Source organism: Xiphophorus hellerii, chromosome 14 (genome assembly GCF_003331165.1).
Source record: "Xiphophorus hellerii strain 12219 chromosome 14, Xiphophorus_hellerii-4.1, whole genome shotgun sequence".
Taxonomy (NCBI): domain Eukaryota; kingdom Metazoa; phylum Chordata; class Actinopteri; order Cyprinodontiformes; family Poeciliidae; genus Xiphophorus; species Xiphophorus hellerii.
The window spans coordinates 28,353,973-28,369,321 of NC_045685.1; the positions used below are offsets into that span (position 1 = coordinate 28,353,973).

General features: G+C 37.7%; 5 protein-coding genes across 6 annotated transcripts in view; 3 read left to right on the plus strand and 2 right to left on the minus strand.

The window, feature by feature from the left end:
- LOC116732561 (muscle M-line assembly protein unc-89-like) overlaps positions 1–15,349 on the plus strand; it is a 444,643-nt gene that overhangs the window by 215,379 nt on the left and 213,915 nt on the right. The window lies entirely within an intron of this gene.
- Positions 1–15,349, minus strand: part of LOC116732604 (high affinity immunoglobulin gamma Fc receptor I-like) — a 218,664-nt gene that overhangs the window by 25,258 nt on the left and 178,057 nt on the right. The gene's annotated exons all lie outside the window — the stretch shown is intronic.
- Positions 1–15,349, plus strand: part of LOC116732605 (high affinity immunoglobulin gamma Fc receptor I-like) — a 185,917-nt gene that overhangs the window by 7,098 nt on the left and 163,470 nt on the right. The gene's annotated exons all lie outside the window — the stretch shown is intronic.
- On the plus strand, positions 896–14,382 carry LOC116732650 (sodium channel subunit beta-3-like). 2 transcript variants are annotated; one of them, XM_032582999.1, is made up of 3 exons: positions 8,310–8,762; positions 12,577–12,915; positions 13,018–14,382. In XM_032582999.1, exons 1-3 carry the CDS (start codon positions 8,693–8,695, stop codon positions 13,179–13,181), a joined length of 573 nt encoding a protein of 190 aa, XP_032438890.1. In that variant the 5' UTR covers positions 8,310–8,692; the 3' UTR covers positions 13,182–14,382. The 2 variants fall into 2 exon arrangements, 1 of the variants encoding a protein (XP_032438890.1); XR_004341826.1 differs by lacking the exons at positions 8,310–8,762; positions 13,018–14,382 and adding an exon at positions 896–1,300 and having other exon boundaries at positions 12,577–12,761.
- Positions 4,065–7,989, minus strand: LOC116732658 (coxsackievirus and adenovirus receptor homolog). The gene is made up of 3 exons (XM_032583009.1): positions 7,655–7,989; positions 5,544–5,879; positions 4,065–5,429 (listed from the first exon to the last, which is right to left on the minus strand). Exons 1-3 carry the CDS (start codon positions 7,716–7,718, stop codon positions 5,347–5,349), a joined length of 483 nt encoding a protein of 160 aa, XP_032438900.1. The 5' UTR covers positions 7,719–7,989; the 3' UTR covers positions 4,065–5,346.

Consider the following 15,349-nt stretch of genomic DNA (forward strand, 5'->3'; position numbering starts at 1 on the left):
GAAAAACTGATGGATTTATAATAAATAAGATTATAAAATAAATACAAAGGACAGATTTTACTGGATATTTTAAACCCTGAGCTGCTGCTGTTTGACTATAGATTATTAATAATCAGAACAATGATTAGTTTATGATGCTGAAGGATTTCACAATAAAAGACTTCCTGTCTCAACATGGTTCATATCATCCTGGTGCAGCTCTATGAATATTAAATAAACTCCAACAAAATCACTTCAACATGTCAAGTTACTTTATTTAATCCTAAAATAATAATAATTTACTGAACAAATGAAGATTTTCATCAGGATGTTTAGTGAACTTTAGAAATATTACAGACTAAAGAAGAAAATCTTTCCTCTAAAATCTTCCTCTTACAAATGAGACGTTGAAGAACAGAGTATTAATTTAAATGAAATGAATAAATAGGGTGTAAAACAATAACTAAATAAAATGTAAAATAATATTTTGACCATGGGTCAGATTTTCAGTTTGAACATGAACTGTTGGTTTTATTCCAGATTATCTTTGAAATCCAGTGAGAATAAATCATTTCACAACAAATGAAGCTTTAATGATAAAATGTTTATTCTGAGTGTTGGAGCCAATCAGAAACAGGAGAGTTAAAGTTTCCACAGCAGAGGTCAAAGGTCGTCTGAGGAATCAGTCAAGTTGCTGGTTTTATTTAAATATTAAACTAATAAATGTTTTTCTGATGTTTATGAACTTATGAGTTAAAATCACTGAAGCAGAAGAGACGTTAATAACCAAATGTCTGATTTTTATTGTTGACAGTAAAAAGATGTGGAGCATAAATATTATGAACTCAGATCATTCAGTATTTTATTCTGTTCTGACCTTTGACCCTGAACCTTCAGAGGTGTTTCAGTTTTCTCCTCTCAGCTCCAGTTTGTGACCTTCACATTCTTCAGTGAGTTTAGTAAATCATTCCCAGGTGATCAGAGTCAATATGTAACCAATAACTGAGTCAATATGTAACCAATAAGTGAGTTTTTCTCTCTGACTTTACCTGATCAGATCTCTGGTGATGATTCTTTTGTTTCTGTTATTTCAGGATCTTTTTTCTGCTGTGAACTGAAACATTCCTGGATGTTTGACGTTTTCGTGTCTCTGCCTGTACCTGAGCTGCTCACCTGGCAGCAGCTCCACCTGTGTTTTCCAGAGTGGGCGGAGTCAGAGCTGCTGGGTCACAGAGTACAGAGTGTACTGGAGGACAGAGTCAAACCTGGCAACGTGGAGGAGCAGGCAGGAGGATCAGTGGGCCGCCATGAAACGCTGCAGGTCAGTTTCCTCTTTACTGCTTCTTTGAAATATTATCTGGAGCCGATCGCACTAATGAAGGATCAATAATTTACTAAATAAATGATCAATAATGTCCAAACTGCTCAGTCAGAACCAAACATCTACAGGATGTCGGACCTTCAGCTTCCTGCAGTAATTCCTCCGTCAGGCTGAACTTTAGTTAGAAAAACTTTAGTTGTGACTCAAAATGTTTGTCATTTTCTAGCAGAATGAATAAATCTGATCATGATCAATATGTTGATCAACCAGGAGATGATTTACAAGCAGATTTATGAAACATGTGCACTTCTACTAGTTTCACTTTTAGTCATTCTAAATTTAATACAAACTAAAATCTTTCAGATTTCTATATTCATAAACTTGGACTTTCTTCATAAATCAAACTAAACTGAAGATGAATTGGTTCAAAGTTTTAATAACTGTTATTTTAATAGCAGGAGTTATTAAAAATCTCCTGTTATTAAACAGTTTGTGGTTCATCTCTAAAAGTGATTCAGATTATTAGAAACTCTCTGCGTCTGAAAAATGTTTGTAGTTTTTATTGAACTTTCTGCTTCAGCTTCTTTCTTTCTGTTTTCTTGGTTTCTGCTTCTGTTTCCTCTGATTGTTTCTCTGGTTGGAACATTTTTCTGTTGTTGCATTTTGCAGCATTGATGTGTTTGCTTGGTGTGTTGCCATAGTTTCATGTTTTTGTGTTATCAACAACACAAAACCTGATCAGATGCAGCAATCAGGAGAAAATACAGAGACTGTAAGATCAAATCAGAAACATCAACAGATAATCAATAATCAGAGCAGAAGGAGAAAGAATCAGATTGTTCAGTTTGGATTTAAATGTTTGGATCTTTGAAATAAAATATTTCTGCTGTTTAAAGTTTAGTTATCTGGTGAAATGTTTACTCTACTTTATACACTGAAAATATTACTTTTGCATTATCCATCCATCCATCCATTTTCTGTTCACCCTCGTCCCTAACGGGGTCGGGAGGGTTGCTGGTGCCTATCTCCAGCTATGTTCCAGGCGGGAGGCGGGGTTCACCCTGGACAGGTCGCCAGTCTGTCGCAGGGCAACACAAAGACATACAGGACAAACAACCATGCACACACACACACACCCCTAGGGAGAATTTAGATAGACCAATTAACCTAACAGTCATGTTTTTGGACTGTGGGAGGAAGCCGGAGTACCCGGAGAGAACTCATGCATGCACAGGGAGAACATGCAAACTCCATGCAGAAAGACCCCGGCCAGGAATCGAACCCAGGACCTTCTTGCTGCAAGGCAACAGTGCTACCAACTGCGCCACTGTGCAGCCCTTTTGCATTATTTTTACAATAAATTTCTGAGAAATAAATTGAATTGTCGTCTTTATAAAAGTAAAAAACAATTATTGTGTAATATTTAAAAAACAAACTGATTATAGTTATAATATACATTTAATAATCCTGATTCCTAATAAACATGATAAACTCATAAACCTTCTAAACCAGGATTATTTACCAGTGATGATCTTGAACACATTATTTTCTAGAGAGATTTAGATTTATTCGTTTTTTAATGAGTAAAAACCAGAGGAATCTCCCACCATGAGCTGCTTTAGTAAAGATAACTGGTTTGGTTTTACAGTGTGGTTCTGGTTCTGTTCAGTCTCAGTAGTTATTTAAACTCCTGCTTTTTATTTCTTCCTGTCTGGATTCTCTGTTCATCCGTCTTCATGTTCCTGGTTGGTTGAACTTGATCAGTTTTTATTAATAAATCATCACCAGGCCTCACTGTCACTGATCTTCGGCTCTGCAGGAACTTTTATTACATTTGGCTGAACACATTTAAAGTTTTATTAAGTTGTTGAAGCTTTAATAAATAATGAATCTGCAGGTCAGTTACTGTTTATGATCTTAATGTTGGATGAAGTCGCTGTTTGTGGCTGTTGGTCATGGACATGATGTCCAGTCTTTATGTTTGGTGCTGATTTATTTCTCTTATTAATGTTAATATATTTATTGTTTTGGTTTCTTATCAGTTTAAATTAACCTGGATTAGGGCTGAAACTTTAACACAGTATTTTCTATTCATTAATCACATAGATTGAAATCTTTGAACAAAATCACGTCTAGTTTTTAGTATCTGAGTTTCTGGTAAATCTGGAAATGTGACTCTTAAACTTCCTCTGACTGATGTGGTTCTGCTGACTAGTAAACGGACCTGAAAGCTCCGAGTTCTGCTGCTGTTCACTTGGTTTCTGTGTTTTAACTGAAGGTTAAATAGTGACTATGGCTACAAACACATTTATTTCTGGAACAAGCCAACATTTTCATTCAGCAGGAAGTCAGAGCTCAGATTACAGCTTAACGTTCCCAGTTGAAGCTGAAGAACCAGAACCAGAACCGATCCACAGGGAGAACAAACTCCATGCAGACGATCCTGGTCCGGATCTAAACCTTCTCAGAAAACAGAAGCAGAAATAAAATGTCCCTGATTGTCTGGTTTGTGGAACCTGGTGCAGCATAACAGCCTCCACCTGGTTTCTCCGTGTTTCCTTCCTAACAGCCTGGATCACTGAACATTTTCCTGCTGGTCGTCTTTGTCAGCAGGAGGAGGAAACACTGGCTGACGGTCAGGATGCTCAGACAAACTTTCTGTTTGGTGTCACATATCAACTGTTTTACAGTCCAAATGCAGTCAGGAGTTATTCATGTTGAAGTTCAAACTAAATCCCAAATTATTTCAATTCATTCAAGTTGAATCAGTGAAATTTATCCGACTTTAATCCACCATAATACTGGAGAACATAAAACATTTCAATAAAAAGACACAAACATGTAAATCAAATGAAAACACAGTGAGGTCAGAATAAATATGAACAGAAAGCAGAAAAAATCTCAAAGAAATAAAATTCTTCATATGATGATCAGGTTGTTCTTCATGTTTTCTTTCCACATTTCAAACATTTTTCTCTTCACTCTTGGTGCCGACATGGATCCTGATGATGCTTCATGTCTTTACAGCCTTTCAAGGCTCTTTAAGGAGGATTTTACTCAGATTATTACTAAAATTACCAGGAAACATTTTATGTTCATTAGATTCACTGATTAAATGTGAAGAACAATGAAGAACAATCCACTGATGTGAAATATGTAAACGATAAACAGCAAAGCAAAAATAATTTAAATCTCCATTACAAATCAATCTGGACTAATCTGAAGAAAGATTTTTACAGATATAATCTGATTCTATCCAGGATCCAGGATCAGTTCAGGTCTGGATCAGGTAAGAAATGAGAAAATCTGACTGTGCTGCCTTTTGTAAGTTAAACTGGACCAGCAAGGTTGAAACCGCACTAGAGCGCCCCCTGGTGGATATTCTGTTATGTTTTGGTGACGCTAGAAAAGAATATAGATCCAAGATGGTGGAAAGCAACACGAACAGTTCATGATTTAAGCTGATTATCATCCTAATACGTTGTGTTTCAGACAAGATTTGTTCGTAAGTGTTGGTTAATTGTAAAAGCAATAATTGTCTCTTCGTTTTATGTAACTGGTGTAAATAATTGTACGCTGGAGTCATTTAGGAAAAGTTTTTATTTTTAGCTAGCAGCTAGAATAGTTAATTTGCGATGTTCGTTGGCTAATACTCAGTCTTGTATGTTTCAGTTTATGATGGCCAAAGTGATGGCAGGGGTCAGAGGTCACTCTTCAATAAACAAGGAGAAAAGAAACAAGTTTGGTTATTGGAGCGTCGTTGTCTGGCTGCTGAAAACTGGAAATCTCAGGGCGAGGACAGCACAGTGACTTATAAAGCATTTCAGTCCATGGTTGATGGTACAGGTAAAATAGTTTTATAATGTTGATGAGATCAGAAGGTTGATCAGTTGTGATCGTTGTCATGCTGATCGATCAGAAAATCACCAGCAGCAGCAATAATCTGATGCAAATTATCTTTACAGGATTAAGGCATTCATTCATCTATAGATTAACTGGAGGATCTGAGGTTTTCTGCATTAAACAAGCAAATTGTTTTCTATAGATTAGAACAAAAACACCAGCAGAGACACAATCAGACCAACTATCAGTCCCACGGATCCGTCCTGGTTTCCTGAGTTCTTGTCTCCTGCAGACAAAGACAGAACTAGAATCAGTTAAACAAATGATCTGATCCCAGATGTTTCTCTGGGATCCAGAACCAGGAAGATTCTGGTTCTGATCCAGAGTTCAACTCACTCGCCTGGAGGAGGATGAGGAGAAACATCCAGGTTGATGGTTCTGATCAGTTTAGGATCCAGGCTTCCTTGATTTTGAACTCGACATTCATATGTTCCATTATCGTTAGTCGTTGCGTTCATCAGAACCAGAGACACGTCTCCATCCTTCATCCGTCTGTCTGCCAGATCCACTCGGTTCTTGTAATCTGGATGCTGGATGGATGAATCAATCTGATCGTCTCTGTACAGAAGAACAAATTTGTCCCCCAGATCAGCTCTGCTCCACTCCACAGCGACAGGTTGGTTCTCAGTAGTTGTACAAGTCAGAGTGACGTTGAGTCCAGAATAATCTGTGATGTCTGTAGAAAAGGAGACAGAGCAGAGAGGTTAAAGGTCAAAGAGGACTGTGTCCTTCCATGGCAGCATAAAGTGCTTCATGTCCACCAAGTCACTTCTGTGGTTAACAGTCACTGTTACAACTTAGTGACTCTGATGAAATATTGATCCACTTTTCAGAACCTTCTGGCTTTATGTACAGTAACTGGTGACAGATTTATTATTATTTTATCTGTTTATTGGTTGCTGTTACAGCCCGGCTCTGGGCCCACGGCGTGTTCAACATGTTGGCCTAAATATGTTGTCATTTTCCTATCAACTAAAAAATTACTCTTTGTGATACAGAAACTCATAATTACTTCACAAATTTACATTTTTGTTATATTTTGGTCGCCATTTTTTCACAGCTGGGTTGATGATGTCATCAGGTCCAGTCTGTACTGGAGTCTCCAGAGTAAACAGGAAGGCTAACTTTACCCCAGTAGTTGTTGATCATATTGGTTTGACTGGTGTCATTTGAGATAATGCCACACTGTGGCGCTATTGGCTGTAATTTAAAAACAATAAGGTGAATCTGGATCAATTCCCACATGGAAATAAGAAGAGTGCAGTGAGAGAGAGCCGAACACAACTTCCAGAGGATCTATATTTGTGCTTTCAACATTTCTCTACAGAAGACTTTGTCACTTGTACGAGCAAAACTGATTAAGGTTCTAACAAGAGTTTGTTACCTAAACAGGCTAAAAATAAATGCTGTGCTGATAGTTTCTATCCACAAAGCACTTAAACCCAACTGAGGTGTAAATTTATGCACTAAAAACCAATAGAGTGGCAAAGGCAACCAGAAAACTGGCAACCCAGCAACACTATGGCTGTGCTCCCAAGACAACGGCTCTAACCATCTGATCTCACGCTGCTGTTTGTGAGCACATGAACTCCAAAGGGGAAACACCCTGAGGCACAAATCAATCAACAGGTAACACTTAAAAAACTTTAAAAACTTATAAAAAAAACCTTTATTGGAGAGAAAAGGTTCAAAACGAAACATCCCCTCACTATCTTCCCAAATAAGTTAAACTATGTTCACTAATTAACATCTCAAAGAGATAAAATTGTTGTGTGAAATTGTAGCTTAAATTTGAACAAACCCCAGTTTGTTGGTGCCTTAACAAATAAAGGGAAGCAACATAAGGAGAACTTCAGATTAATTTACTAAACATTATGGCTGGTTGGAGGGAGGGAAGGTGAGGGAGCGAACCAATGACAGGAAGCTGTTGAACTTCAGGTGACTCTGAATACCGGGTCAGAACCAGAACACTTTGTGGATGCCAGGCAGGCTGCTGATCCCAGCCTGGCCTGGAGCTGGACCAGAGACGTAATGTCCTCTGACTGGACTCAGATCTGGGTCTGAATGACGCCTGGATCGTCTTGGCTGTTGAACGGTGCAGATCCTCATCGCTTTCAGGCTTTAGCTGCACGAACAACCAACCAGTTTGACAATAACTCCGTCTTCCTCTGACCCGGAAGTCAGAGCTCAGATAACGGCGTGACGTCACCACCAGCTTGACCTCAATATTTGTAACAATTAGCTTTTTTTACAAACATTGAGGTCTTATCGTGTTTTATTGTTGTTATTATGAGGCTAATATGACTATAACGTTTCGCTACACTGTGTGTTCAACTGCTCTGTGAACTAGCAACGTCATCATCGTATCATCAGTTTCCTGTTCGTCTTTTGACTCTGGATTAACAGTTTGTGAGAATCGTTAGTAAAAATGAAGGCGGATTAAAAACTCACCTTCAGCAGAGACAGAACTGATACGAAGAGCCGAGCAGAACAACATGATCATTAAACAAACCATTTCTGTAACCTGTATCCACTGTTAGCCGTAACGGTACAAGGAGTGAAATGCGGAAGTCACGTGGGTCATGGAGCTGCAGATGCTGCTGGGACTGTCGCAAACTGTCGTAAATCATAGTGATGGGAGTTATGGCTCTTTGAACCGAACCGAATCATCAGAACGAACCATTAAATCCATAATATAGTCCATCCGTTACATCAGGCTGGACTAGTCATGGATCTGGCATCACCGATGCGTCGGCGCATGCGTCAAGTCCTTAGACCAAACCCCGTGTCGGTGCGCGTGTTGCGTTCAGCAGGTCATGTGATACAGGAAGTGTTTCTAAATGACTCTGACGCCAAACTGTGTTTATTTAAAGTGAATCTGTCAACAGGATGCATTTACCAAAATCATTGTTATCTTTTACATCATCAACTACGGAGCCTCAAGGCAAACGAAAGGTTTGGTAGTTTGGGACCATTTTGATCTACATCAGAAAATATTTTCAGAAAACAAGACTTTTGGCAACATAGTTTATTAACTAGAGACATTATTATTTTTTCAAACAATATGGAGACTTTGCTGCCCAGAAATGGACCAAAATGTGAAATTTATCTTCTGGATTCATTTGGTACCAAAATACAGAAATGTTATAAATCTAGTTACAATGTATAAGTTTCCTTTGGGCTCTGTACTATATTTCATATAATTGAATAAATATTAATTTTACGTTAGACAGATGATTTGACTTTTTAGTGAATTTTACTCATAAAAACAAGTTTTTCTACATTAATATAAAACATTAGGAATAATATAATTCAAATAGTAAAAATTGATTCTTTGATCGGTTCTTTGTAGTGAATGAACCTGATGGTTGTGTTTCCTTCAAGGAGCCATTAGTCCCGTCATCATGACGTCACGTTGCGTCAGTCCCAGCAGCATCTTGACTTCCGCGTTTCTCTCCAAAGTAGCTTTACGGCTAACAGCGTTTCCAGATGATAGAAATGGTTTCATTAATGGTCTCGTTGCTCTGGACTCTGTGGATCAGCTCTGTCTCTGCTGAAGGTGAGTTTTTAATCCGCCTTCATTCTAACTAACGATTCTCTGATCTGGTAATCCAGATCAAAAGATGATCAGGAAACTCCTGGATCATCAGCGATGAGTTTCATAGTTCGCAGAGCAGCTGGACGAACACAGTGTAGCGAAAACTTATAACTATAATGATGCAGCATGTATAATAAATACAGTTATTTATTGATGTTTACAAACAAAGAGGTTAAACTGGTTGTGACTTTAAGCCGCTATCTGAGCTCTGACTTCCTGGTAAATGGGAGGCGGAGCTACTGGTAAAATATTGGGTTGATCCAAATTTAAACAAAATAAATGTAACTTTCACCAAACCAACTATAATTCTAATAATTATTATATTATTAATAATAATTAAAGGTTTAATTAAAGCTAGAGACGATGTGGAGCGCAGCACGGTTCAACAGCTGAACTAGCAGAAAGTTCAGATCAGTTTCTAAGTCAGTAGATCCTCATCAGATCCACACCGGGCCGGGCTCACCAACCTGACCGATCCATTCATAAAACACTGGTTCTGATCCGCTGTTACAGATCAACTGGTATCCAGACCAACTGGCTGAAATCTGTGTGCATTGCAGATGTTTGTAAAGAATAGGTGGCTGTGTAGATGCCTGTTTAAAATGAACAAAACCCAAAGCTGTTCTAAATATGACTTAAAGATTATATTAATGTTGCCACAGATTAAAATGTGATCTTTTAAAAGTCCAGATCATCTGAAGTACTAAAATCTGTTCTGATTGACAGACGGGTGACTAAAGTCCACCATCTTGTTTCCACAGAGCTCAGTAGGAACTGATGTCTGATTGGTCAGAAGCTGCTGCCATATGATTTATAGATACAGAAATAAACTCAGACAAAAATGTTTCTCTTCCTCTAGTGAAGTTTAATTTTTTAATCTTCAGGAGAGAAAAAGACTTTTGAGTTTCATTCCTCTAATTATGTACAGTATATCCGTATACAGTACAGACCAAAGGTTTGGACACACCTTTTAATTCAATGAGCTTCCTTTATTTTCATGACTATTGACATTGTAGATTCACACTGAAGGCATCAAAACTATGAATAACATGTGGAAATATGCACTAAACAAAAAAGTGTAAAACAACTGAAATAGCCCTTATATTCTAGTTTCTTCAAAGTAGCAACCTTTAGCTGTGATTACTGCTTTGCACACACTCTGCATTTTCTTGATGAGCTTCAACAGGTAGTCACCTGAAATGGTTTTCTCTTCATAGGTCAACCTGCCCTGTCAGGTTAATAAGTGGGATTTATTGCCTTATAAATAGTCATGAAAATAAAGAAAACCCATTGAATTAGAAGGTGTCCAAACTTTTGGTCTGTACTATATATATATATATATATACACTGCTCAAAAAAATAAAGGGAACACTTAAACAGGTGTTTAACACTTAAAGTGTTCCCTTTATTTTTTTGAGCAGTGTATATATATATATATATGTATATATATTAGGTTTTCAGAATATAACATACATAAATCATACATGAGAGTATGAAGCATATATATACATATACACATACTGTACATATATACACGGAGACTTACATACACATGCATATATGCAACAAAATCCTGTATGAAAGCAGTATACTCTTATCAATCCAGTAATAAAAATAAAGACGTACAATAACCAAAAAAAAAAAAAAAGAAACAAACAAAAATTTATAACAGCAAGTCAGGAAAATTATCCAAAGAGTTGATTACACTTCATTGAGTACAATTTCTGCTTAAGGACGTTATTACCTGTCCGTAAGGTGGCATACTATGAAACTGAGCGAGTGTCGGGGTTGACCTTGGATCGAGAAAGATGGTCCAAAACCGGCTGCCAGATACTACAGAACTTATTAGAGAAACCCACAACATCATATCGTAGCTTCTCCACATGGAGAATCTCAGTAAAGTCGCTCAACCACATTTTAAACTGAGGAACTTTGTCAGTTTTCCAAAGTCTCAATATTACTTTTTTGGCTATTACCATTCCATACACCACCGTCGTTTGCATAGAAATGCTGCAGTTCCTCAAAGAAGGAGAGTGTCCAAACAATGCAATCTGGGGGTCAGGAACCAACGCGCATCCATAAACCTTAGAAAACAAGTTGAAAATCTCACACCAGTAATGAAAGAGCTTGGGGCATGTCCAGGACAAATGAGATAGGGAGCCATCCGCAGACTTACATTTATCACATTTTGAAGATGTTGAAGGAAATATTCTGTGCAGTTTAATTTTAGAATAGTGAATTCTATGAAACACCCTGAACTGAATTAACTGGAGTCTTACATTGATAGAGGATCCGAATCCTCCCAGACCTCACTCCCAGACCTCACTCCCAGACCTCACTCCCAGACCTCACTCCCGATCCGCAAACCCAGCTCCTCCTCCCATGCAGCCCTCAAGGAGTCTGTGGTAAAGTTCATTCGCTCTGCAAAGACGTCAACAAAACTCGTGATTAACTTGTTCGATCCTGGAGAGCCCAGCAGAATTTTGCATAATTTATTTTCTTCCAGGAGAGATATGAAATTCGGAATATTAGTTTGAACATAGTTTCTAACTTACAAATATCTGAAGAAATCTGTATCCGGAAGAGAAAAATAGCCCTTCAGCAAATGAAGCAAACTTTTTGTTAATGTACAAGTTTTTCAGAGTATTAAGGCCTTTCAATCTCCAGTTTTTAAAGGACGTATCCGATAGTGATGGGGAAAAACATGGTTACAGTAAACTGGGGCATGAACTGAGGCCTCCGGTAACTAAGAATAGAATAGAACAGAATTCAACTTTATTGTCATTGCATGTCATTGTTAACACTGTGGCCGTGTATCGTGGAATAAATGGATTATAATCTCCCATGCAGATTATAATCTCTGACTGTAGATAACATGGTGACTGTAGGACTTATGCAGCCAGTGTCTCCATAAAATAATCTGCTTATGTGAATCATATTGATAAACTCACTGATGGTGATTTATTCATGAAAATAAGCCTAAAAAACTAATAATTAATGCTCTTAATATGTTGTTCTTTCTGCAAATGGATGTTTTTTTATTCTCTAATTAATAATTACCAAGTCAATTAGTTGAAAATTATTTCAGTAACTGATTAATCGTGACTAATCTAATTAACTGTTTCATTCAGCTGAAACTGATTTTATGCTAGAACAGCTTGCCATACTCAGTGCTCTATAGCTGATGGTTTGTGTTATCAGTTTTTGTCCACAAGGGGGCGCAACAGGACTGTGTGTTAGATCCCCGTCTATTTATAAACTACATCATCAATCTTTGTCTAAATGTGTCATAATCAGTTTTATGCTGATAATTCAGACATTTAAATCTTTGGATCAACTTTTGTAAAAATCTCTGATTCTGTCCTGGACTCATTAATCTGCAGATGAAGCAAAGCTGGTGTTTTCCAGGTAAAGGCAGTTTGTCCAAACGATTCCCTCAGTGACAGACAGATTCTGAGGTAATGAAGCAGAAACATTTCTGACTCCACTGAGTTTTTCTCTGATCTGACCAGTCAGAGGAAAATTCATTTCTATAACTTTCTACAGGGAATCAGGAAGGAGATGAAATCTTTCCACAGGCTGAACATCACAGCCTCCAAAAAACTCATGAACCAAATTTAAGACAGAATAAAAACAGATTTTATTCTCCCTCAGTAGAGAGTTTATGTATCAGCAGCAAATGAAAATATGTATGGAATAAAAAAAACACAAATCATCTGTCAAAAACATGGAACATATCATTGACCTCTGACCTCTGCTGATTTCTCTCCTGCAGGTCATGTAGAGGTCAGAGGTGAACCTGGACAGTCCATCACTCTGCCCTGTAGTTCTGCTGCCAGTTCATCTGTTATCGTTGTTCAGTGGAGCAGAACCGATCTGGGCTCAGAGTACGTTCTTCTGTTCAGAGACAGTCGACTTGATGTAGGGAACCAGAACCCGTCTTATCAGAACCGGGTGGATCTGGTGGACCAACAGATGAAGGATGGAAACGTGTCTTTGGTTCTGAAGAACCTGACGACTAACGATACGGGACTATATCAGTGCCAAGTCCAGAATGAAGGAAGCCTTGATACTAAACTCATCAGTACCATCAGACTGGAGGTTCTTAGTCCAGGTGAGAATTTGTTTCTGGATCAGAACCAGCAGCTTCCTGGTTCTGGATGTTAAATCTGATCCAATCGGCTCATTGACTTGATTTGTGTTTTTTTTTCTGCAGAGAAGAAAAATGGAGGAACCAGCGATGGATCCATTGGACTGATAGTTGGTCTGATCCTATTGATCTTATTGGCTGTTGTTGTTGTTGTTGTTTTATTTGTGATCTATAAAAAACAATCTGCTTGTTTCAGGAAGAAAAGCTCAGATCCTCCAGTTGATCTGTAGATTTACTATAAATGCCTTTAATCTGTGGACATGACTTACATCAGATTATTGCTGTGTGGATGGATGTTTCATCTGGCAAATATGAGTTGATTTTCTCTTGCTGACAGATAAACCTGCAGTCATAAATCATAACTTGATTATTATAAAATAGTTTTGTACAATGACTTCTGGACTGAAACTCAAAGGTGACATTTTATTTTTAGGCTGTGTTCCCACCAGTCCAATGTCGTCCACTTTGAATCTTTAAAAGCTACACAATTATTATAACTACTTAATAAAAGAAGCTCAATCAGAAGCTAACTGAAGTTTTATTATTGCATGGATTGAGCTTCTCTTTGTATTTATTAAAAAGATCAAATTTATACTAATCTTATATATTCTAGTGTTTTATTGACATCTATCCAAATCATTTCCTGAATCAAAGTTCATCTCAATTAAGTAAAAATTTGAAGTGACAATCAAACGATGGCAGGTTGGTCCGTCCTGCTGATGGAGGAGAAGGTAACTAATTATACCAGATATATCAGAGGATGGAGGTCAGTCAGTTTCTGCTGTGAAAAGTAGCTTCAGTAAATATGTAAGTTTTTATTTTTTAATAAAACTTGCAGACTGCAGCTTTAACCGTCATGACATTGCTGTCTTCATGGACCCATTGACACATTTTATAAACTATAATTCAGTTTTTTATAGTTTTGTTGGCTCTGACTTGTATTCAGGTGCAACTTGCATGTTTTCTGCTCATGCAGCAGTTTTTCACAGATACAATTATAGGATGACTAATAATGTAAAACTACAGAAAAATCAGTTCAACATTTAATAAAGTTTTGTTTCTTCTTGCTTCTTCTTCATTATATTTATGTTTATTAAAAGTAAAGCAGTTTTCAGACCTCATTTTTTTTCTATTATGTTTAAAATGTTTATTGTTCTGCATCAACTGGTGTTTTTTTATTTGGTTACATGGAAAATGAGTGTAAATAACTAATAATGCAGCTAAGCTTGTTTACATTGTTTTTTTGTTTTGTAGAGTTTTGTTCTGCTCTTATCTTCCCACCAGACTCATAATTAATGAAACTGTTATTGAACAGATTCATGTTAATCAGAACAAACATAACAGATTCACCATTTCAGTATTATTGATGTTTGACTGAAGGAGACGTTGAAGTGAATATCTAAACAAAATAAAACTGATTCATCCAAACCAGCTGATCTGTTGTGGATTATTTGTAAACACTAAATGGACCCAAATCCCCCTCCAGAACCGAGGGTCTGCAGCTGTTCCTCCTCATCACTTGGTGCAGAAAGAGGCACCAGGTGAAGGAGTTTAAAAGGCCGCTTTTATGAACTTTCAATCAAAAGTTAGGATGTTATTCCTTATAAAAACATACCTTAAGTGTTGCCTTGATTTTTTTCATGCATGTTTGAGGAATCCTTTAATCTCCATGGCAACACCATGTTAATGGAGAGGCGTAGCTCTGGATCACATGGTGCTGGTAGTGATTGTAGGATCACCTGTTGCTCACCTGGTGACTTTAGTGATGGGGAAGTCTACTTTTTGCTGACCGCTTTAACTTTGAATGATTTTCGTCTGATCACTGTTTAAACCTGCAGATCCGTTTTTATGCTGCTTTGGGACACGGATGTCTGTAATTCACTGATAATACTGAAGATATTGATGCAAATAAAACAATCTTAACTGCAGCTTGGATTTACGTTTTAGGATTAGAACCTCAGTCCGAGTAGAGCTGCTGCTCCTCCATGCAGAGAGCAGCCTGTTCAGGTTGGTCAGACATCTGTTGAGGATGGACACCTCCCTGGTGAGGCCTCCTCCTCACGTCTGGACACTGGGAGGAGATGGAGGAAAAACCAGGACACACTGGAGGGACGATGTTCCTCTGCTGGCCTGGGAACGCCTCGGGATTCCCTGGAGGAGCTGGAACAAGAGGCTGGGGAGGAAAGACTGGGCCTCCTTATTCACATGTAACTTGTAATGTCAGGATGTCTTAGCTATTTCATTATGTACAACTTAGCAAAACTCATGTATAGTTATGGTTCAGCAATGGAAGCATTAATAAGACTGTTTTTCTGAATGATTATTATAAAGAGGGTCTACAATTAAACTTTTTGCTACAGAGTGAAATTAAATATCTGAGAGGAATCTTGATGCAACC